General features: G+C 43.8%; 2 protein-coding genes across 2 annotated transcripts in view; one reads left to right on the forward strand and one right to left on the reverse strand.

The window, feature by feature from the left end:
* PDGFD (platelet derived growth factor D) overlaps positions 1–23,872 on the forward strand; it is a 151,165-nt gene that overhangs the window by 92,347 nt on the left and 34,946 nt on the right. The window contains exons 2-3 of the mRNA XM_083499854.1: positions 1,796–2,000; positions 5,064–5,244. Of these exons, the coding sequence (XP_083355980.1) occupies positions 1,796–2,000; positions 5,064–5,244 (386 nt within the window). The remainder of the gene's footprint in view (positions 1–1,795; positions 2,001–5,063; positions 5,245–23,872) is intronic.
* On the reverse strand, positions 15,432–16,039 carry LOC310705775 (putative CENPB DNA-binding domain-containing protein 1; the record flags this gene model as incomplete). Its single annotated transcript, XM_083500598.1, has 2 exons — positions 15,962–16,039; positions 15,432–15,787 (listed from the first exon to the last, which is right to left on the reverse strand). Exon 2 carries the CDS (start codon positions 15,759–15,761, stop codon positions 15,432–15,434), a length of 330 nt encoding a protein of 109 aa, XP_083356724.1. The 5' UTR covers positions 15,762–15,787; positions 15,962–16,039.

A 23,872-nucleotide genomic window follows, 5' to 3' on the forward strand; every position in this document is an offset into this window, starting at 1 on the left:
TAGCGATAAAGTGGGATATCAAAACCAAACTCCTCCTCCTCTTCTTCTTCTTGTCTTGTTTTGTGGGACTCACCCCTTTGGCTGAATTTATACTGTTCTCTTCTATTTGGGATGGTTCTATGTGTTTTATTGTTGTAATGGTGCCCTCTTGGTTGTTCCACTGCCCTCAGAAGCTTGAGGGGTAACTGCCCAGGAGAGGACATTCTCTGTGGCAGTCCCTAAATTGTAGAACTCCCTCTGCTCAGAGGTACATCTGGCACATTGATTAGCCTCCTTCCAGCGAATGCATCTCTTTGCCTGGCTTTTGACACTTGGGATGTATATTGTTAGGACCCAGATTATTTTTGCCATTTTAAGTTGTTTTAAATGGTTGTTTACATTGTATAATATTGTGTTTTAGTATTAATGGTGTGTTTTACTTGTTGGAAAAGATCCCATGGACACCCTCCCAGTGGTCACAGAACTGCAACCTTGGGGGTTATTTGTACTGAAATACAGGGACATTTGTATATATGACAACTCAATAGCATGCACTTTCCATACCTAGAATTTTATAGCTGGTGGTGAGAGAACTGGAAACTGTTAGCATGCTTGTTTTACCATTTCTGAAGAACTGTACACATAAAAATAGGGACTTCCTAGGGATGGTCACCTAGAAATTGTTAAATGGTTTTAAAACTGACTGGCATGGTACCTTGGTTTAAGAACAGCTTAGTTTATGAACAACTTGGATTAAGAATGCTGGAAACCCGAAAGTAGGTGTTTTGGTTTGTGAACTTTGCCTTGGAAGCAGAACATGTTCCACTTCCTGTTGAGTGTGTTCCGTTTGTAAATTGAGTCCCCCGCTGCTATGGGAAAGCACGCCTTGGTTTAAGAATGCTTTGGTTTAAGAACAGACTTCCAGAATGGATTAAGTTCATAAACCAAGGTTCCACTGTAACCCAAATCTTGCAATGCAAGTTCTCCAAACAAACAAATATGTATATATTAGGGGAAAGTGGTGCATTAAAATGTTAGTAAAAATATTATTCAAAAATGCCATATATGGGGAAATTCCTTGCTAAAAGGTGTGCATTATATAAAGTTGCATATAAAAATGTGTTTTTAGGAGAAAATGACACTAAAATGTTTTGTTTTGTTTTGTTTTTGGAGAAAATGACAATAAATCGCAAATTGTTGCTAGATATGGAAACCTGAATTTAAGTCTAAAGAAATGAGAAACCGAGAGAAGCAAGGTGGACAGATCCTTGCATCCCTACTGATGAGCCAATGCTCTGACTCAGTATAAAAGGCTGTCATACAAGCTTTTTGTGCAATCCATCTACTATATATTTTGGAAAGTTGTGGTTGTGTTGACTGTACATTTGGCCACCTCTAAATATATCATAATGAAGTTTTGCATGATGTTTCCCAAAATCAAGGAGCAGTATTTCATCTGTTTTGAATGAGAAGAACACAGGAAACTTCCTTATATCCAATCAGACCATTGGTCCATCTATCACTTACACTGACTGGCAATGGCTCACCAAGATCTCAGGCAGGAGTTTCTTCCAGACCTACCAGGAGATACCAGGTCTACCAGGAGATACCAGGGATTGAATGTAAGGCATGTAAGGCAGATGACAGCTTCCAAAATTGCACTGATTCTAAGCACTGGTTTCAAAAGTGCCCCAATGTTTTGTTTCTTAGAATTCTTGAGTAGCACTGGGTACGAAACTGTTAGCGTTCTATAAATGTAAATAATGTTGCTTTGCTGATTTCCCCTCCTGAACTACATACTAATCTCTTCTAACAGAGAGCAATCACCTCACAGCCTTGTACCGGAAGGAAGAGACCATCCGCGTCTTGCGCAGTGGTGAGATCCACAGCCCTCGTTTTCCTCACAACTATCCCAGGAACCTGTTACTGACATGGAGGCTGCTTTCGACAGAGAATGCAAGGATACAGCTGGTGTTTGATAACCAATTTGGACTGGAGGAGCCAGAGAATGATATCTGCAGGTGGGTTGTGTGAGACAGTCGTGAAGTGTTAATGGCATCAAACAAAGAGAAAACAAGGCAAAAATAATTACAAACTTCTTCTTCTTCTTCTTCTTCTTCTTCTTCTTCTTCTTCTTCTTCTTCTTCTTCTTCTTATTATTATTATTATTACCCCACCCATCTGGCTGGGTTTTCCCAGCCTCTCTGGGCGGCTCCCAACAGAATATTAAAAGCATGATAAAACATGAAACTTAAAAAACTTTCCTAAACAGGGCTGCCTTCAGATGTCTTCTAAAAGTCAGATAGTTGTTTATTTCCTTGACATCTGGTGGAAGGGCATTCCACAGGGCGGGCGCCACTACTGAGAAGGCCCTCTGCCTGGTTCCCTGTAATCTCTCAGTTCTCACAGTGAGGGAACTGCCAGAAGGCCCTCGGAGCTGGACCTCAGTGTCTGGGCTGAATGATGGGGGTGGAGACACTCCTTTAGGTACACAGGGATGATGCTGTTTAGGGCTTTCAAGGTCAGCATCAACACTTTTAATTGTGCTCGGAAACATACTGGAAGCCAATATAGGTCTTTCAGGACCGGTGTCATATCTTCCTGCCTGGCACATTTAGGGAGCTTGTGGGAACTCTGTTTCACTTGAGCAATATGGCTCCATACACCAAACATCCATACTATCACAGGAGGCTTTCTTGTCCCATGCAGTTAGATTTACCCCACTTGGGGTACCCAACTTGGTGCCCTCAAAATGTTGATGAACCTCAGCTCCCATCACCCCTGATGACTGACTGTGCTTGCTGGGACTTATGGGAGCTGAAGTCTAACAAGATCTGGAGGACACGTTGGCAATCCCTGATTTAAGTGACTGCAAAAATGTCATGATGCTGTGTTGGCTACCCTTGTTTTAGGAGTTCAGGGACCATTAGTCAGACTGATACTATTCCTGTGGGTCCCCAGATGTGGTTGGACTACAACTCCCATCACCCTTAGCTAGCAAGGCCAGAGCTCAGGGATGATGGGAGTTGTAGTCCAACAACATCTGGGGACCCACAGGTTGAGAACCACTGTATGAAGTCGGGGCTTTCATCCAGGCTACAGAAAACTCTGGACAGCATCCAATACATTTTTATCTCTGTAGAGTAGTCAAGAAAGGAATGGGAAGGGATAGGCTGTGGAATAGCTGTTTGACTAGGCTGCTTGCCCCTATGCAGAGTTTGTTCTTTTTAATGTTTATTTTGAATAACGATACATTTTGGGCTCATTTGGGCTCACAGAGGAGCCATATTCCTAGCTGCACCGGCTGCTTTATAGCTCTTTTGCTTCCGCAGAGTATTCAAAGCATATGGATGAATTTCAGCCCGTCATAAATAACCCACAAAGTCCTGTTTGGGATTGGGAGGCTTGTCGCCAAGGAGAGAGGCATGCCTAAACTTTCCCTTGACAGGCTTTCCAGACAGATCTACATGCTACCACACTAGGATTTTTAAAGTGTCTACAGCTATGAAGTATCAGGTTGTGGCGGCTACTCTGCTTTGCCACATTGCTGTCCAGAGCAGTCAGTGATTGGTGGCTGGTAATGCTGAAACAAGCTTCCACAGCATGGTCTAATACCTCATTGGCCAGCCCATTTCATCACTGTAGTTAACCATTAGAGAATTATGGTTCCACCTTCCTCCAAGCCAGCACTGTAACAGTTGAGAGCCTTTCTGGCCCTCTAGATGTTGGGAGTGACAGACAGCATGGTAAAGAGACTGGAGCAGTGGCAGTGGCAAAGGAGACCACCCTCAGCCACCTTGTTAGTTGCTGGGGCGAATGGTGGGAGCCAAGATACTTACATGCTGGGGCAAGGTCCCATCTGGTTCCAAATATAGGCCCATTTTATTATTTAACAGCATCATCATTATCATCATATCTAAATTGCTTAATTAAAAAAATCAATATACAATATTTACAAGCCATCTTTATAACCACATGCTAACAAGCTTGAATTAGTTCATTCACACTGTGAAATAATTAGAGCTGTTATGAATCATGACCATGGAAAGGATGGGGTTGCTGCAAGCCAGGAGATGGGAACTTGTGGGTCTCCAGAGGATTCTGAATTATAGCTCCCAGGAACCATGCTCAACAGCCATCTTGATTCTTGTGGTAGTTGTAGCTCAACAACATACCCAGTGCTATGGGTTTGAAGCCAAAGCCATTAGTGAATGTGGCTTATACCAAAAGGAAAATAAAGGAAAAAAGAAGAGAAGAAAGAGAGAAGAATTGCTTTGGTTTTTATTGTATCATATGTTGAAAACTCTTAATACATTTGATTATTTTTTAAAAAAGTGAATGTGGCCTACTATTAGGCATGGCTTACCTTCAAGGAAGTTTCTAGATAATATTGTGAGAATGGACTTGTGGACACTTCCCCCCACTCCAGTGTAGTCAGCTTGATGGTGTTTCTTTCACAATCAACATAAATACCTGGTTTTTTAATGCAATGTTGCGATGTATATTTGCATTTATAAATCCAGTTTTATTGCTGTCATTATGCTGTTTGCCACCGTGTTGTTTATTCTTAATGTTGGCAGTGCAAAATCCCCAGAGTTCCCTGGGAAAAGGCGCTGACTGCTAAACCACTCTGAGAGTTGTAGCTCTTTAAGGAGGAATAGAGGTCCTCCAACAACTCTCAACATCCTTTCCCAGGATTCTTTGGGGGAAGCCATGACTGTTCCAAGCAGCATGACACTTCTTTAAATGTATAGTGCAGATGGAGCCCATGTGCTGTAGCAACCTTTGAATGGAGGTTTCTGAATAAAGGCAGGCTAAAGAAATCGTTAAAGAGATTGCTTCACAGGGGTGGGGAAATGGCAGCCCGACCGGGTGATGGCCACTGGTAGGAGTTCTCCATGCCTTGCGAGTTTTGACTCCTCCAATCTGAAATTGTTCATCCCAAATTTTACACGCCTCAAATCTTGACAGCAGATCTTGGCCTGCTTTCTTCCCTCACTGTTCATTTAAGTGGTGAAAGTTCCCAGGAACTCAGCCCTACTCCTATAACATTGTATAATAAACATGTCCATCCTAACTTCCAGATACGACTTTGTAGAAGTGGAAGATATATCCGAAATCAGCACGCTCATCCGGGGACGGTGGTGTGGGTACAAGGAAGCTCCTCCAAGAATCACATCGAAAACAAACCAGCTAAAGATCACCTTCAAGTCGGATGACTTCTTTGTGGCTAAGCCTGGATTCAAGATTTATTATTCCCTGGTGGTAAGTAACACAACTGCTTGTTTCAATGGAGTGGAGATTGTGGCAAGAAAGAGCTAAAGGAACATTGGGGATGGATGGAGCAGTAGTTACCTTAGAGCAAAGGGGGGGGGGGAGTTAGCTGTCTGTAAATATTTCCTCTCCAAGAATATATCCCATATCAAAGTAGGTTGACCATCCTCTGAGTAAATCAGAAGTTAAGGGGAAACTATAAAACTCTCTGCCATCCTCTTTAATAATGTGTTTCAACCCCTGCTATCACTTTGTGGTCTGGAGCGACAAGCTGAGAGCAGTGAAAAAAGGTCTTGAAGAATAACACTGGGAACGGCTGCTCTTTCTAAGCAAAAGTGAGGTCAGAAAGGGGAAAATATACCTTCAGGGGTTGTAGCCCATGAATCTAAACAAGACACACACAGGTCAAATACAATAAATGCTGCAGACAGAGCACAGAGTGCCTCAGCAGGCAGTTAATTTGGGATCCATTGTTTTTCTGCAGGATGAAGGTATTGCATGCATGCCTGCTTGCCATACTGATGAAACTGAAGAATTTGAGGGAGGGAGTTAGGGGAGGAGGCAATTTTTTTCCCCAGTGGACTGGGCAGATCTGTTTAGAGACCATGTGGCATAGTGGTTAGAGTGTTTGGCACACCACAGATTTAAAGCACCATGCTACCACTTATATCATTATTCATTTAATTTGTACAATTTATACACTGCTTCATTGTAAAACCAAAAAACCAAAAAACACTTCCAAGCAGTTTGCAAAAGATAAAACAGAAAAATCAAAAAAGAATTTGCAACTCTGGTTTGAAACACAAAATTAAAAATACCTCGGCTTTCGAAGCACCTGGTTAGGCTTGTCTGAACAGGAATGTTTTTAGCAGGTGCTGAAAAGAGTACAGTGAAGGCACCTGCTTGGTCTCAATAGGCAGTTCCCAAGTGCAGGCGCTGCCACACTAACTAATAAAGGTAAAGGTAAAGGGACCCCTGACTGTTAGGTCCAGTCGTGGCCGACTCTGGGGTTGCGGCGCTCATCTCACTTTATTGGCCAAGGGAGCTGGTGTACAGCTTCCGGGTCATGTGGCCAGCATGACTAAGCCGCTTCTGGTGAACCAGAGCAGCACACGGAAACGCCGTTTACCTTCCCACTGGAGCGGTACCTGTTTATCTACTTGCACTTTGACGGGCTTTCGAACTGCTAGGTTGGCAGGAGCAGGGATCGAGCAACGGGAGCTCACCCCGTCGCAGGGATTCGAACCACCAAACTTCTGATTGGCAAGTCCGAGGCTCTGTGGTTTAACCCTAATAGAGTCCTACAAATGCAGAACGGGTTTTATGTGGCATCTGTAGTAGTACCACTTCCACTGATTTAAACAGTCATGGCTTCCCCGAAAGAATTCTGGGAGCTGTAGTTTGTTAAGGGTGCTGGCAGGAGACCCCTATTCCCCTCCCAGAGCTACAGGTCTTAGAATGGTTCAATAAGCAATCCCCCTTTCACAGGGAACTCTGGGAGTTGTCTGCATGGAGAGAAGTGGTGATTGATTGATTGATTGATTGGACACAGGGAAGCTTTGAAGATTTATAAGCCCTGCATTCTAGGTAAACAACTGCTCCCTTCTTCTTATTTTCTATTTGGCTCATGATTTACCTATTTAATTCTCATGTCCACCCCCCAAATGTCTATTTTCTTAGAGCTACTAAAGAAATTTACATTTTTACAATGGTGCATCTGGTTAAACTTGGTTCCTACTCAAATCTGTTTGCAATCTTAGTCATGATTTAAGTTTACCTGTGCCCCCTAGAAGCTGTCAGCAAGCGGCAGTGTCCATACCCCAAGTAACAGCTTTGACTGGCAACCTAAATTTGGATAGACGATGGATCTCAAGCCCTCAGTGAGTTAGTGACTTGTGAAGACAAGCTCTGGCCGATTGAGCGGATGAGACCAGTCGTGGGTCCAATGGTCAAGAAGGCAGTTTCTGCAAGGGCTGTAGAGGGAAGTGAGGGGCAGATGGGGCCCATCAACCTGGGAAGACAGCCCATCTAAGGAGAAGGACACCTCTGATCCTCAACCTGTGCTGCCTTGTGAGGTACATTGGGGAGAAGAAAAGGCTAAGGAGTAAACCCTTCACAAATCTGGAGTAGAGTCCCTAAGACAGTTGTGTGACACCTGAAGGAATGTCTCCACCCCCATTGTTCTGCCCGGACACTGATGTCCAGCGGCGAGGGCCTTCTGGCGGTTCCCTCATTGTAAGAAGCCAAGTTACAGGGAACCAGGCAGAGGGCCTTCTCTGTACTGGCACCCGCCCTGTGGAACGCCCTCCCACCAGATGTCAAAGAGAAGAACAACTACCAGACTAGAAGAAGAAGAAGAAGAAGAAGAAGAAGAAGAAGAAGAAGAGGAGGAGGAGGAGGAGGAGGAGGAGGAGGAGGAGGAAGAGGGCGTCCCGCCTGTCACTCCCTTTAAGGAGTCTCAAAGCGGCTAACATTCTCCTTTCCCTTCCTCCCCCACAACAAACACGCTGTGAGGTGAGTGGGGCTGAGAGACTTCAAAGAAGTGTGACTGGCCCAAGGTCACCCAACAGCTGCATGTGGAGGAGCGGAGACGCAAACCCAGTTCCCCAGATTACAAGACTACCGCTCTTAACCACTACACCACACTGGCATCTAAAGATAAACGACTACCTGACATTCAGAAGACATCTTAAGGCAGCCCTGTTCAGGGAAGTTTTTAATGTGTGACATCTCAGTGTATTTTTGCTCTTTGTGGAAGCCACCCAGAGTGGCTGTGGAAACCCAGCCAGATGGTCAGGGTACAAATAAATTATTATTATTATTATTATTATTATTATTATTATTATTATTATTATCATCATCATCATCATCATCATCATCATCATCACCATCATCTGAAGGCAGCCCTGTTTAGGGAAGCTTTTAATGTTTAATAGGTTATTGTATTTTAATATTCCGTTGGAAGCCACCCAGAGTGGCTGGAGAAACTCACATCAGTGAGGCCAAGAATGGGGGGTCTTGTTATCTGGGCAACTCTGGACCTCCACACACACTGCCCAGGATTGATCCCTGGGGGGAGGTCACTTCAGTGTTGCCAGTGCAGTGGTTTGGTTTTACCCCAGAGGCCTACTCCATTGTCTCTTGAGACAGATGAATGCAAAAATAAAAGTAATTGCCTGCTAAACACCTGATAAAAGGGATTGAGGAACATAAAATTAAGTAGCATTATTGGTTGCCAGTGTGGTGAGAAGTTCCTGAAGAATCTGAGCACTGTTGGAGACAGGATACTGGGTTAAATTGACTATTGGGATAACTCAGCAGAACCGTTCTTCTAGGTAAATTACTACACCATATAAGCCTTTAATTTGAAGGCAATTTAACAAAACAACAATTTATGATTTCCTTTCCCTGGAGTACCGCAATGCATAAAAATTAAGCAATGCTGCATTGTGTGATATTTCCAAAGGACCTCTCTTACAATTAGCCAGCTTTATGAGAAACTGTGAGCAGCTAATATGGGGCCCTGGGGGTTTAGGAAAAAACCAAAATATATAACATTTCAACAGAGCAGCTTTTTCAGCAGCGGGAAATGGATAAGTGATGTTGCTGAGCATCTATCATGTTGGCAGCGTGAACAGAAATAAAAATATTTTGCATCCTGGACAACCTTTATGAGAGAATTCTAGGAGCTGTAGTTTGTTAAGGGTGCTTGGGAATTGTAGCTCTTTGGGGGTAAACTACAGGTCCCAGAATTCTTTGGGGGAGACATGTGGTTTAAATGTGTGGCGTGGATGTGATTGTCACAATGTACTCTGAAACCAAAATAGCCTTTCTTAGCTGCTAACCTGAGCATCACATACCAGTTGGGACTTACTAGAAAGCAATATATATATATGTAGTAATTAATTTAAAAAGTAATCAAGCAGAATTAAAAAACCCTATTAAAATATAAACAAAAACAGCATACCACTGTCAGTTCCCAAAAAGTTTAAATGTGGGATATGCCAGAGGTTTGTAGAATGTGAATTTCTGGTGGTGGTGTTAATTTTAAAAAAAATATGATTTGCCACAACAAATATGAAGCAATAATCAAAGCAACCATGAAGGGAGTGGGTTTCAGAAAGCCAAACTATGATGCTGGGAATTTGAAAGTCATCTTTATCCATCTGAGATTATCTCTCTGCAAATTTTGGTGTGTCAAAGGTGGGTTGCAATTACACTCAGCTTTTGCAGCATTGGCAATGTAGCTCCCCCAGATGGCATGAAAATCACCTGGCGTTGCCCCCTTACACATTGCTCTGATCTCCTGCACTCACTTCTCCATGAGTGACACCCAACACCCCTCTTGATACCAGCATCTTGATCTCCAGTCTCTCTCCCCTTTACCAGTGTGTTTGTGTATCAAAACGATTTATAATGTTTTCCAGGCTATAAACCTGCAAGAGAACGCTGTTAGTTGTTGTTTTTTAATTTATTTAAGCCGTTCTTCCCTTTTGTTCTTTACAAATAAGTTTAAAGCATCTTAAATTATTAACAGACACCGAATCAATAAAAGCAATAATAAAAACAAATCCCAACATTCTTTAAAAAAAACAAAAAACACACACCCAGTATCATATAATAAGGGGAGGTGAAAAGAACTGACTGAGCAAAAAAGCTAGTGCAATCTTATGCTGCTTTAATAAATGCAGAAGAACAGAAGTAGAACCTGCTGGATCAGACCAAAGACCCGTCTAGTCCAGCGTCCTGTTCTCACAGTGGCCAACCAGATGTCTGTAGGAAACCAAGGAGCAGAACAAGTTTAAATGAGAGCCAGTGTGGTGTAGTGGTTAAGAGCGGTAGTCTCGTAATCTGGTGAACTGGATTCACTTCCCTGCTCCTCCACATGCAGCTGCTGGGTGACCTTGGGCCAATCACACTTCTCTGAAGTCTCTCAGCCCCACTCACCTCACAGAGTGTTTGCTGTGGGGGAGGAAGCGAAAGGAGAATGTTAGCTGCTTTGAGACTCCTTCAGGTAGTGATAAAGTGGGATATCAAATCCAAATCCAAACAAGAGCATAAGAGCCCTCCCCCCTCCTTTGGTTTCCAGCAACTGGTATTCAGAAGCATTGTTGCCTCTGACTGTGGAGGTCTGCCTTGTAGCCAATGGCTTGTAGCCATTGCTAGCCTTATCTTCCATGAGTTCTTCCCATCCTCTTGTAAAGCCTTCCTAGTCAGTGACCATCACTGCCTCGTGTGGAGTGAGTTCCATAGCTTAACTATGTGCTTCATGCAGAAGCACTTTATTTTATCTGTCCTGAATCTTCCATCACTCAACTTCATGCCTCTCTGAAAGTAGAGGAAGAGCATAGTGGAGGCCAACAAAAGAGGTTCTAAAAAAAATGTGCAGTGGTACCTCGGGTTACAGACGCTTCAGGTTACAGATGCTTCAGGTTACAGACGCTTTAGGTTACAGATTCTGCTAACCCATAAATTGTACCTCGGGTTAAGAACTTTGCTTCAGGATGAGAACAGAAATCGTGCTCCGGCAGCGCAGCAGCAGCAGGAGGCCCTATTAGCTAAAGTGGTACCTCAGGTTAAGAACAGTTTCAGGTTAAGAACAGACCTCCAGAATGAATTAAGATCTTAACCCAAGGTACCACTGTAGTATGTTGTTGTTTAGTCGTTTAGTTGTGTCCGACTCTTGGTGACTCCATGGACCAGAGCATGCCAGGCCCTCCTGTCTTCCACTGCCTCCCACAGTTTGGTCAAACTCATGTTGGTAGCTTCGAGAACACTGTCCAACCATCTCGTCTTCTGTCGTCCCCTTCTCCTTGTGCCCTTCATCCTTCCCAACATCAGGGTCTTTTCCAGGGAGTCTTCTCTTCTCATGAGGTGGCCAAAGTATTGGAGCCTCAGTTTCAGGATCTGTCCTTCCAGTGAACACTCAGGGCTGATTTCCTTCAGAATGGGTAGGTTTGATCTTCTTGCAGTCCATACCACTGTAGTATAAACACCAACAACTGGGAAACACTGGCCTGCAAGCGCTCCAGTTGGAGAACAGCCTTTACCAAACGTTTCATGGGCTTTGAAGATGCTCGGATTCAGGTTGCAAGAGAGAAACATGCGAAGAGGAAGGCACGCTTGGCAAACACTCACCGTGATCAACTCCCACCCAGAAACCTATGTCCCCACTGTGAAAAGATGTGTGGATCCAGAATTGGCCTCCACAGTCTCTTACAGACTCACTGTTGAAACTGTGTTCATGGAAGACAATCTTTCTCAGCTACGAATGATCGCCAAAGAAGAAGAAGAGTGGAGGTAGAACGTTCTCCTCCTTCTGACACACCTCTCCTCTCTGCCACCTGGCTTTCATCCAGAATTCTACCCACCCATCCTGTCTCTCATCCAGTTCCCAAAAAAACTCACAGTTCACCCACAAAGTCTCACAAAGAAGAGGGTTTGCCGGAAACTGCTAGCATAACCCTATTGCAGATATTAATACTGAAGCAATTGGATGCCTAAAACTTCAAATTGCCATGAAGTTCACTGGGTGACCTTGGGCCAGTCACTGCCTCTCAGCCTAACTCAACTCACAGGGTTATTTGGGGGATTAAATGAGGTGTGGGGGGACCTTTGAATTCCAGTGGGGTGGGAAGATGGGATGGAAATGCAATCAATAATTCTGGGTGGTGCTGTAGAAAAGGCTCTGTCTTGCATTTCAACCAGCCATGCTTTGGAAAAGGGCAGGAAGCATTGCAAGGCCTCCGCTGCTGAACACACATCATTGCAACTTTATGGGTTATTTCTTCTGCTCCCTCCATTATTGCAACTGCTGCAGAGTACCTAGCCTCATATGGATGACCCTGTCTCAAATAAGCCATTGCCATGTCTGCAGTTGCTGAATGGAAACTGTGTAATAAATTTCATTTGATTTTATTGGATTGGATAATCAAATAACATTGGCATAATTCAGCATTTGGCTTACTGCGGCGCAGTGTAATTTTCGCTTTCGACAGAGTCAAAAGGTGTGTTCGAATAATGCCCAAGGTCTCTCCTGTCATTGTGTTTTTATAGGTTTAGCAAGCGGTGCAGGTTTTATCAGACGTGCTAACTGCACATCTTGCTTTTGATGTCAAAATCACTGTGGCAAATCAATTTCTACAATTTTTCCCCATGAAATTACGCCAAATGATTGCAGTGGTGTTTGTTATACTTAAAAGCTCTATGACTCTTCACAGGCAACTGCTGAACCACTTAAGTCAGTGCAGATAACATCACGAGCCAGATAATAAACTTGAAAACAGACTGGATTTTTAATAAATGAGTTATAATCACTCCCTGGAAATGGGAAGACAAATATCATACCAGGTTGTGCCCTTAGAATAATAGAATCATAGAATTGTAGAGTTGGAAGGGACCCCAAGGCATAGCTGTCAACGTTCCCCCCCCCCTTTTTAAGGGAAATTCCCTTATTCCAAATAGGATTCCTTGCAAGAAAAGGGAAAAATTGACAGCTATTCCCCAAGGGTCATCTAATTCAACCCCGTGCAATGCAGGAATCTCAGCTTGATGGTGACCTCAGAGGTGAAACATAAGGATGTTTTCAAATTAGGGACGGGGAAGGTGAATTTTCCTAATTTGCACTTTCCAAAACAATACATGAATCAAAACCCATCCAGCTGTCAGGGACTGGGCAGAGGAGGAATGGTGGAGACCAGCTCCCCAGCTTGACCCTTCCATAGAGGAGGAAGAGGAAGACAGTTTAGAGTTACAACAGGGGTTTGAGGGAGGTCACAGCTCAGAGGCTGCGGAGGGGAGAAGCTGGGAAATAATTGGAGAAGAGTGGGAGGAAGAGGAAGCACTGGGGGGTGACATCTGACGGACACAGTGTCTTTAGAAAGCATTCCAGACCCCCCCCTCCTCTCAGAACCCGGCGAGCCTTGAAAGCAGGAGAGTAAAGAGCTCAAAGACAGAGGACACATAGCAGCACCCATAGGAGAGACAATGCAAATAGTGAATGAGGAAGTGGGAGAGACAGGGGTGGAGATTCACTCGGGACAACACCATTATCCAAGAGGCTGGGTTCTATAGCCTCTCTCTGTAAATATTGCATTAAAAAGCGGACGGTAATAAAAATTTTCCTTGTCTTTGTATGTTCCTGGCAACCAGCCAGGAGTCACTGGCAGCAGCCTGACGCAGCCTTTGAAATTTGCAATTCACTGAATTTTGCAATGCAATTCTCCAGCTAAGCAATGTGTAGAAAAATGCACATACTAACATCATTTTAAAGGCTTGTTTGCCCTCTGCCAGGGTTAGGCTGCTTCAAACATCAGTAACTGAGTGTGTTTTGGATCCGGTGTAACTTTATGCCACCTTAATTCACACTGTTTTGTTTTATGGCAACTTCTGGTGTCTAGGATTTCTCCCTTAAAGATCCATTAATTCTTGGCCACCAAAGTTACCATATGATTGGAAAATGCAGTTTTCCAAAATGTGGAATTATGTACAAAGTAAATCACCACCCAAGTCTTGTACAGTGGTGCCCCGCAAGACGAAATTAATTCGTTCCGCAATTTTTGTCGTCTAGCGAATTTTTCGTCTTGCGAAGCACGAAATCCCATAGGAATGCATTGAAAATCAATTAATGCGTTCCTATGGTCAAAAAAAGTCCAAACAAAGCCAAATTTGGTACAACAACAGTTTACTAACTGCTCTTTAAAGTCACACATACTGTAAAGAGCAGTTCAAAAATTTAAGGGAAAATAAATAAACTTTATAAACATGACAGAAATACATTTAAAAATCAACAAAGTACAGTATACAGACATTTTCTAAGACTCTGGGGGACCACTTGAAGAAGGCTCCTCTTCCACTCTTTGCTTCTTGGTCAAGAACCTGTCCATTGTCTGCTGCTTTATCCGCCTTTTCAGCAGCTCCCTGAAATACGACATGACCCTCGTATCATAAAAGTTCCCAGCGTCATGTGCCACGTGCTTCTCATGGTGGTGTAGATCTGCAAAAGTCTGCACCTCCTTCCACCTCTGGCAAATGTCCCTCAGTCTTTCGGAGGACAGCCGTTCCTCAGTTGCTTCCTCCTCTTCCAGTGAGGCCTGCTCCTGCGCAGCCTCTGCCTGCAGTTCGACCAGCTCCTGGGTGGTCAGCTCGTCGTCGTGCCCCTCTACCAGCTCGCAGACGTCCTCCTCCGTGACCTCCAGGCCCATGGTCCTCCCCAAGGCAACAATGTCCTGCACCACTGTTGACTCTGGTGCATCAGAGTCACTTGGTGCCACACAGTCCGGCCACAGGCTGCGCCAAGCGCAATTCAAATTTCTCTGGCTGATCCCTTTCCAGGCCGTGTTGACCATCTTCAAGCAGGTGGCGATGTCGAAGTGGTCCTTCCAGAATTCCCGCAGGGTGATGGTGGTGCAGTCAGTCACCTCGAAGCATCGCCTGAAAAGCTCCTTGGTGTAGAGTTTTTTGAAATTGGCGATGACCTGCTGATCCATCGGCTGGAGCAGTGGCGTGGTGTTAGGCGGCAGGAACATGATGTTGATGAAGCTGAACTCCTCCAACAAGTCCACCTCAAGGCCTTTAGGATGGGCAGGAGCATTGTCCATCAGAAGCAAAGCCTTCAGCGGCAGGTCGTTGTCCAGCAGGTACTGCTTGACAGCAGGGCCAAAAGCAAGATTGACCCAGTCCACAAACAGCACACGTGTGACCCAAGCCTTGCTGTTGGATCGCCACATGACACTCAGCCGCTCCTTGTCGATCTTGTGTCTCTTGAAGGCCCGTAGGTTCTCCGAGTGGTACACCAGCAGGGGCTTGATCTTCAGGTCGCCGCTTGCGTTGGCACAGAAGAGCAGGGTCAGACGGTCCTTCATGGGCTTGTGGCCAGGCAGCCTGGACTCCTCCTGAGTGATGAAAGTCCTTTTGGGCATCCTCTTCCAAAACAGCCCGGTCTCGTCGCAGTTGAAGACCTGCTGCGGAACGTAGCCCTCCGTCTTCACAAGCTCCAGGAACTCCGCTGCAAAGTCTTCAGCCGCAGGAACATCAGAACTGGCAGCCTCTCCATGCCTGACCACGCTGTGGATGCCAGATCTTGTCTTGAACCGGTCAAACCAACCTCTGCTAGCCTTGAAGACTTCTGGCTCGGCTGAGGTTCCTGGCTGTTCCCGGATGAGGTCAGCATGCAAGGCTCATGCACAAATGACGGCCTCAGACACTGTGTCCCCTGCACGCTGCTTCTCTTCTATCCAGATGAGCAGCAACTTCTCGACCTCCTCCAGGACAGCTGGGCGGTTCCTCACGATCCTGGTGACTCCCTTGGCTGCATCAGTCGCCATGATCTTCTCCCTCATCTTCAGGATGGTCCCGATGGTCGATGGGTTCCTGCCGTACTCCCTGGCGATGTCCGTCACACGCATTCCGCCGTCGTGCTTCCGAATGATGTCCTTCTTCATTTCCAGCATCACCTTCTCCTTCTTCCTCTCGCCGGCCACCGCAGCAGCAGTCTTCTTGGGTCCCATGGCAGCACAGGTCCTACCTTCGTAAACTAAGAAACAGGAAAAAAAATCAGTGATGTGATTCAAACCAAAAAAATACAAAAGCACCCAGCCACCCACCACACAGAAATTAAAACCCAGAACCAAGGCCTTGAATCCCAAGCACCCCAACCCCAAATCCAAAATCCCAAAACCCCCAAAAAAGTTTTAAAAGTTGAGCTTACCAAATGGATGAAAGAGAAGTTCTGGAAAAGCTTCAACAATCAACCACCGAAGTCCTCAGGAACCTCAAATGGCTGCAAAAAAAGTTTAGGAAAAGCTTCAAAAATCACCAATGTCTTCAAAAACCTCAACTGCTCCCACAGACACGCACCAACCCACCCACAACACAGAAATTGCAAACCCCTCCTCAACTGCTCCCCCAGCCCCTCCCCTACTGCTGCAAACCCCTCCCCAACTGCTTCCCCACCCAGACAAAAAAAATTTCAAAAAATAACAACATGGCCAGCACTCAGAAATTCAAATTCAGAAAAAAAAATTTGAAAAAAAAACAGCCATGCCTAGTGGTCACAGAAAATCATAAAAATTCCAAAAAACCCCCACAAGCCCCCAGATTTCTGCAGAAACCTCCCCCACTGTTCCCCCAGCCAGCCAGCACTCAGAAATTCAAATTCAGGAAAAAAAAACTTGAAAAAAAACAGCCATGCCTAGTGGTCACAGAAAATCATAAAAATTCCAAAAAAAACCCCACATGGTCCCAGATTTCTGCAGAAACCTCCCCCACTGTTCCCCTAGCCAGCCAGCACTCAGAAATTCAAATTCAGAAAAATTTTCAAAAAAAAAACAGCCATGCCTAGTGGTCACAGAAAATCATAAAAATTCCAAAAAAACCCCACAAGCCCCCAGATTTCTGCAGAAACCTCCCCCACTGTTCCCCCAGCCAGCCAGCACTCAGAAATTCAAATTCAGAAAAAAAAATTTGAAAAAAAACAGCCATGCCTAGTGGTCACAGAAAATCATAAAAATTCCAAAAAACCCCCACATGGTCCCAGATTTCTGCAGAAACCTCCCCCACTGTTCCCCTAGCCAGCCAGCACTCAGAAATTCAAATTCAGAAAAAAAAATTTGAAAAAAAACAGCCATGCCTAGTGGTCACAGAAAATCATAAAAATTCCAAAAAAACCCCACATGGTCCCAGATTTCTGCAGAAACCTCCCCCACTGTTCCCCCAGCCAGCCAGCACTCAGAAATTCAAATTCAGAAAAAAATTCGAAAATAAACAGCCATGCCTAGTGGTCACAGAAAATCATAAAAATTCCAAAAAAAACCCCAAATGGTCCCAGATTTCTGCAGAAACCTCCCCCACTGTTCCCCTAGCCAGCCAGCACTCAGAAATTCAAACTCAGAAAAATTTTCAAAAATAAACAACCTGGCCCAATGGTCACAGAAAATCATAAAAATTCCCCCAAAAAACCCACAAGCCCCCAGATTTCTGCAGAAACCTCCCCCACTGTTCCCCCAGCCAGCCAGCACTCAGAAATTCAAACTCAGAAAAATTTTCAAAAATAAACAACCTGGCCCAATGGTCACAGAAAATCATAAAAATTCCCAAAAAAACCCCACAAGCCCCCAGATTTCTGCAGAAACCTCCCCCACTGTTCCCCCAGCCAGCCAGCACTCAGAAATTCAAACTCAGAAAAATTTTCAAAAAAAAACAGCCATGCCTAGTGGTCACAGAAAATCATAAAAATTCCCAAAAAAACCCCCACATGGTCCCAGATTTCTGCAGAAACCTCCCCCACTGTTCCCCCAGCCAGCCAGCACTCAGAAATTCAAACTCAGAAAAATTTTCAAAAATAAACAACCTGGCCCAATGGTCACAGAAAATCATAAAAATTCCCAAAAAAACCCCACAAGCCCCCAGATTTCTGCAGAAACCTCCCCCACTGTTCCCCTAGCCAGCCAGCACTCAGAAATTCAAACTCAGAAAAATTTTCAAAAATAAACAACCTGGCACAATGGTCACAGAAAATCATAAAAATTCCCCCAAAAGGCCCACAAGCCCCCAGATTATCACAAACCCCTTCCCAACACCAAGTCCTTGAATCCCAAACACCCCAACCCAAAATCCAAAACCCCCCAAAAAAGTTATAAAAGTTTAACTTACCAAATGGATGAAAGAGAAGTTCTGGAAAAGTTCTGGAAAAGTTTTGGAAAATCTTCAAAAGTGAGCAAAGTCTGATAAAAGGCTACCAAACCACGTGCTAACAGTTGCTCCTCGAAGCCAAGTCGCAACTGCAGCTGCTCAAGCTAAGCACCCTTGGTTTTAACGGTTTTTACACAAAGGAAACAATGTCGCGAGACGTTTTCGTTTTGCGAAGCAAGCCCATAGGGGAATTCGTCTTGCGAGGCAAATCGCGGACAAAAAAACCTTTCGTCTAGCGAGTTTTTTGTCTTGCGAGGCATTCGTCTTGCGGGGCACTACTGTAGTGATGAGAAGTAACCACTGGAAGATATTTACAGGATTAGGTCAAAAAATGCAGTTGTTTTAGAAAATTCCATAAGCTCTGGGCCTCTCTGCTTTTCCTGTTACAGTGATCATTAGAGGGGAATACAGAGCCAGGGACTAAAGATCTGAAAAAGCTATTAGGACATCTCATTAAATGATCTCTCGGGGCAAAAATCTCTCCTATTGTCTGTTTCTTCCTTTCAGTCCAGTCTTGTTTTAAAAGCCCCAACAAATGGAGCTTCTATCACTCCTTCAGGGAGATCATCATGGGGAAAAATCTCGCTGTCAGGAAGATTTGTCTTCAAAGCAAGCTTATATTTTCCCTTTCTTTAATGCTGCCACATTATTCTTCCTGTCTTCTACCATTCTAAAGATCTATACTCTGTCTCTCCCATTCTCTACTCCCCACCTCAACATTTCCGCTCTTCTCTCAAATATCCTCGAAGCAGCAAGCATTGCGATCAGTTTGCGAGTGGAATTTGCACTTGGGTCAAAAGTTGCTGGAAGGGCCACACACACGATTCCATTTGCCTCATCTCAAATGCCATAGAGTTTCATATGCCAACCTGGCCTCACACTGGGACAAAGTGTAAGACCTCTTGTCTGGCTGAACCCAAGTCCTTCACTTCACTGCATTGAAGCTCCCTGCCCCATAGGAAGCTGCTTTTTTCAGCGGATGTTTGTCCTTTGGAGCAAATGGGGCATTTATAGGGTATAAGTAAGGGCTTGCTGATCAGAAGGTCGGCGGTTTGAATCCCCACGACGGGGTGAGCTCCCGTTGCTTGGTCCTTGCTCCTGCCAACCTAGCAGTTTGGAAGCACATCAAAGTGCAAGTAGATAAATAGGTACCACTCCAGCGGGAAGGTAAACAGTGCTTCCGTGTACTGCTCTGGTTCGCCAGAAGCGGCTTAGTCATGCTGGCCACAGGACCTGGAAGCTGTACGCCGGCTCCCTCGGCCAATAAAGTGAGATGAGCGCCGCAACCCCAGAGTCAGCCACAACTGGACCTAATGGTCAGGTGTCCCTTTGCCTTTATAAATAAAGAGAATGGGAGCACATAAAATGAATGGAAATTTAAATAACACTCTACAAATGAAAATGAATGGGAACACATAATGATTCTGCTGCCTTGGGAGACCCCTAATTCTATTCATTGGGTCCCTATCCCTCGATGAAGCTGCACTTGCTCCTTTTCAACCCTTCACTGTTGTGTCTTGTTGTAGTTGAAACTTTTTATCTTCTCATGAATGTCATCCTGGTATGCTCTCCTTGTCCAACGAAACCTCCATTTTCTCTTCAGCCTTCGTCTCATGAGCAGCGTGTTTTTACGTCTGGCAGTGTACAAGAGCTTCCATCTACAACAGGACTTCCAAAACAGATTTATTTATACTTGCTTCCCCATTCCTCCCCCTGTGCCTTTTACAGTATGTGGTGCTTGCTAAGTTGTAAATCATGGCTCTGTAAATCAAGGCCTAGCACAACATTAGGCCATTGTCACCACCATCAGCACCGTTCTTCTTGAGGAGTGAATACTTTGAAGTCATAACTATCCCTATCCACTTTATTCAGCCACTCCTAGATAGACCTACTCTGCCACATCATCATCATCATCACATTCATATACCACTTTTTCTTCCACGGAGCTCAAGGTGGTGTACATGGTTTCCCCCCATTTCATCCTCACAACAAGCCCATGAGGTAGGTTAGACTAAGAGATGGTGACTGGCCCAAGCTCACCCAGCGAGCTTCATGGTTGAGTGGGGATTCAAACCCTGCTCTCCCAGATCATAGTCCAACACTCTAACCATTATACCACTCTGGCTCTTCCTCACTATCTACTATTGGTTCCCTCTTCTCATTCTACAAAACTCCCTTGTACCCCATCTACCAATCAGCAAACATTCCTTGATCCTCGAATAAGCCTTTTAAAGTCATACCTTGGTTGTTGAACTCAGACGTTTTGGCTCCTGAATGAGCGAAACCCGGAAGTGACTGTTCCAGTTTTCGAATGTTATTTTGGAAGCCGAACATCCGATGGGGCTTCCGAGGCTTCCAATTGGCTGCAGGAGCTTCCTGCAGCCAATCAGAAGCTGTGATTTGGAAGTTGAACACTTTGGAAATCGAACAGACTTCTGGAACAGATTCCATTTGACTTCCAAGGTATGACTGTATATGCAGAAGTTTATGCAGATTCAGTCTGTATTGATAGCATTTTACTGTGAATTTCTCACAATATACATATACATTTTTATAAAGCAATTTCTCCTTATAAAGCAATAAAAAGCAGCAACACTATTTTATATACGTTTTATGCTGCACTATATATATATGTGTGTGTGTGTGTGTGTGTGTGTGTGTGTGTGTGTGTGTGTTACTCAGCTGGAGAACTGCATTGCAAAATTCAAAGAGATTTGAATTTTGCAGAATGGCTGTGTTTTGGTCTGGGTAATGTTTTGTTAAGTGTGAATTGTGTGGGTTCGCCTTTAAATGCAAACTGAATTGGATTTCTCACCCATCCCTATTATTAAACGATGGTAGACTGATAACCATCTAGCCAGGACATGTAAATCATCCCCTAGGTGAAACCTTTTTTATTTGAGGCTGGCCAAGGAAGAAATGCCTTCAAGCCAAGGACAATAGGACAGTGGATAATCAGTCTATTCCTTTTGTGGGTGATTTATCTCCTTCACAAATATGAGGAGGTAAAATGCTTTCTCATTTTAACTGCAGCTCCTAGAGCTTGCAAGGGCCATCGTGGTGCTGGTTCAGGTACATTTGCCAGGTGCATTCAAAAAGAGATTAAAGCCAGGGGAAGTGTTTTTCCACGCAGCCAACCCAACAGTGCACATAAGCCAGCAACCACACAGGTGTCTATTCTTAATTTATAGAGGCTTACATGGCACTTCCATCCGTAACGCAGAAGGAAAGCGTGAAAATATATTTTGGTCAAAAGCAAGGTTGAAACGGAGGGAAGGTCTTTCACAGGTAGGAAGAGTTCCATCAAAAACGGAAAGGAGAATGGAAATTACCTCAAATTGCAAGGTCACAAATGGAAAATGATGTATGCTACTTTGAGCTCCTTGGAGGTAAAGTGGGATATAAATGTAGAAATAAATATATTAATAAATAAAATAATCACAATAACTGCACTTTAAAATATTGCTAGCAGCAAGGGTGTAATCTGGCAGTTTGACTTAGAACAAAGCCAAGATCAGGCATTTTAACACTCACCAAGTATTTTCCCAATGATAAAAGTGTCTTTGTTTCCTGCTCTTGAACTCTGAAATAGCATCCCTAGTTGAATTCACCATGATATCTGACTTTAGATAACTTTATAAAAGAATGGGGGGGGGGGAATTTACAAGTTATTTTGGAGACTACTGTAAGCAGATGGAAACAAGAGTAGGATTTTGACTCACTTGTAGTGTAAAGAAACATTATGGATAATATGGTTGGATATAATAACTGGAGTACAAACTAATACAGTGGTACCTCAGGTTACATACGCTTCAGGTTACAGACTCCGCTAACCCAGAAATAGTACCTCAGGTTAAGAACTTTGCTTCAGGATGAGAACAGAAATCGTGCTCTGGCAGTGCAGCAGCAGTGGGAGGCCCCATTATCTAAAGTGATGCTTCAGGTTAAGAACAGTTTCAGGTTAAGAACGGACCTCCAGAACCAATTAAGTACTTAACCCGAGGTACCACTGTAAGCAGTTGTAGATGTTTTAAAACAAGACTCCATGGACAGGATGGGGGGGAAGTCATGAGATTCATTGAATCTCCACATATAGTGTTACTTTATCGATGTGTGTTTGTTTGTATTTTTTTATTTGTAAAATTAATAAAATTTATTTTTAAAAAAGAATTCACCAGATATCAGCATCTGCAGTTAACTAGAACGGTATCTTGTAAAATGAATAACAATCGTTTCTTTCATTTAAATATCTCTTTGCAAAACAAAAACAAAAAGCAAGACACAGATGTTGCAAATTAAATTGGAATAAGGAGATGCCACTCTTTCACACACTTCCACACATAAAAACACACACTTCCACGCACCTCTTCTAACCATCTGGCTGAAGTCAGCTGAACACAATCCAAATAGGCAGTATTATTTCTTACTGTTTACAGAAAATCAGCATCTTTCGAGCCCATCAGTAAGCAAAGAAACTTGGCAGAAGATCATCCTTCTAAACTTCAGAGACTGGGGGAGGGGGTATCTCTTGTTATTTGCCACTGTTGTTCAATTTTTAGGAAGTCTACAGACAGTTCTTGCTTTTATGTTTTCATTTGAAAATATATGTACCCAGCCACCCCTTAAAAGATGCATCGTTTTCCAGGAAGGGAGTAAATTGCTTAGCCCTTTGCTGCATCTGTAAAATATTATCCACATTTCTGTCATAAGTTTCCTGCAAAATTAAGTGGGGCCCACAGAGACGGAGCTTTTAAAATGTCAATGAACCATCATATAAGATCAATAAGACAAAGGGAGCTTTGCAGCAAGTAATCACAGGCACGATCTCTTCCAAGCATAGGCAAAAACACTGTCCCTGTAGGGCGCACATATCCAATATCCTCATTCAGTCATTTGTGGAACACTCTTCGAATATTCATCTCTTTGGATATTTGTGTCAAAGGTGCAGTAAAATAACTAGGTCAGGGTGAGGAACTTCTTGCTGGGCAAACCTCCTAGGGCCACATGCTGGTGGTGAGTGAGGCCAGAAGCAAACATAGGAGGAGCAACAAATGTTAATTTAGCCTTCATAGAATAGGCTAGTTTCTAGACACACTCACACCCAGTCAAGCAAAAATCACCTATCAGCATTCAGGGACACTCAAGGAGAATGTGAAGTAGGGGGTCATGATATAGGGAGAGATGTGGCTGAAAAGGGGGTGTGGCCTGGGGAAGCCCTGCATAGGGGTAGGGGAACAACTTACCGGTAATTCATCTTGCTTCTAAAGGCAAACTTGTTCAACGCACACTTTCTGAAACAATATACAAACCAAGTTTATACTAGGGTAGGTGTAAATTTAAAAGCATATATTAGCAAACAACAAAACAACGAATTGTGTAATATTGCGGGAAATTGCTTTGCAAATATGTGTATACCGGACAGAATTGCATACAAATGTTTATATTATGAGAAAATCACATTTAAATGCCAATGAATTTTCATGAGGACTAAAATTGCCAGCTGGCGTGGAAATATAGAGATCTGAACTTACAATAGGAAAAATTAAAAAATGAAGGGAAGTAAAAATCAACAGCTTCAGCTCTACTTAAATCAATGGGTACTGCTTCTGAGTAAATGCATGTAGGACTGCGCTGTAAAAAATACATGCACATATTTTCCAGGAGAAGAAAAAGGTGTCCTGCCACATAGGATTTAACCAGCTTCAACAGTATCTGGGGCAACATGAGGAATGCATTGTGTTTGTAAAAACTGTGAATGGTATTCAATGCTTGTCCTGCACAGACTAGATACATTGAAGTTAATGGGCATGACAAGTTTAGGTTCATTGATTTCATTGGGTCTACTCTGAGTAGGACTTAGGTGACTACAACCCATTGCTTTGTAACGCAGAAATAAATTTAACTCTCCGGGTAAGTCACTTGGAAGTAC

The sequence above is a fragment of the Podarcis liolepis genome (assembly GCF_965112155.1).
Source record: "Podarcis liolepis genome assembly, chromosome: 4".
NCBI lineage: Eukaryota > Metazoa > Chordata > Lepidosauria > Squamata > Lacertidae > Podarcis > Podarcis liolepis.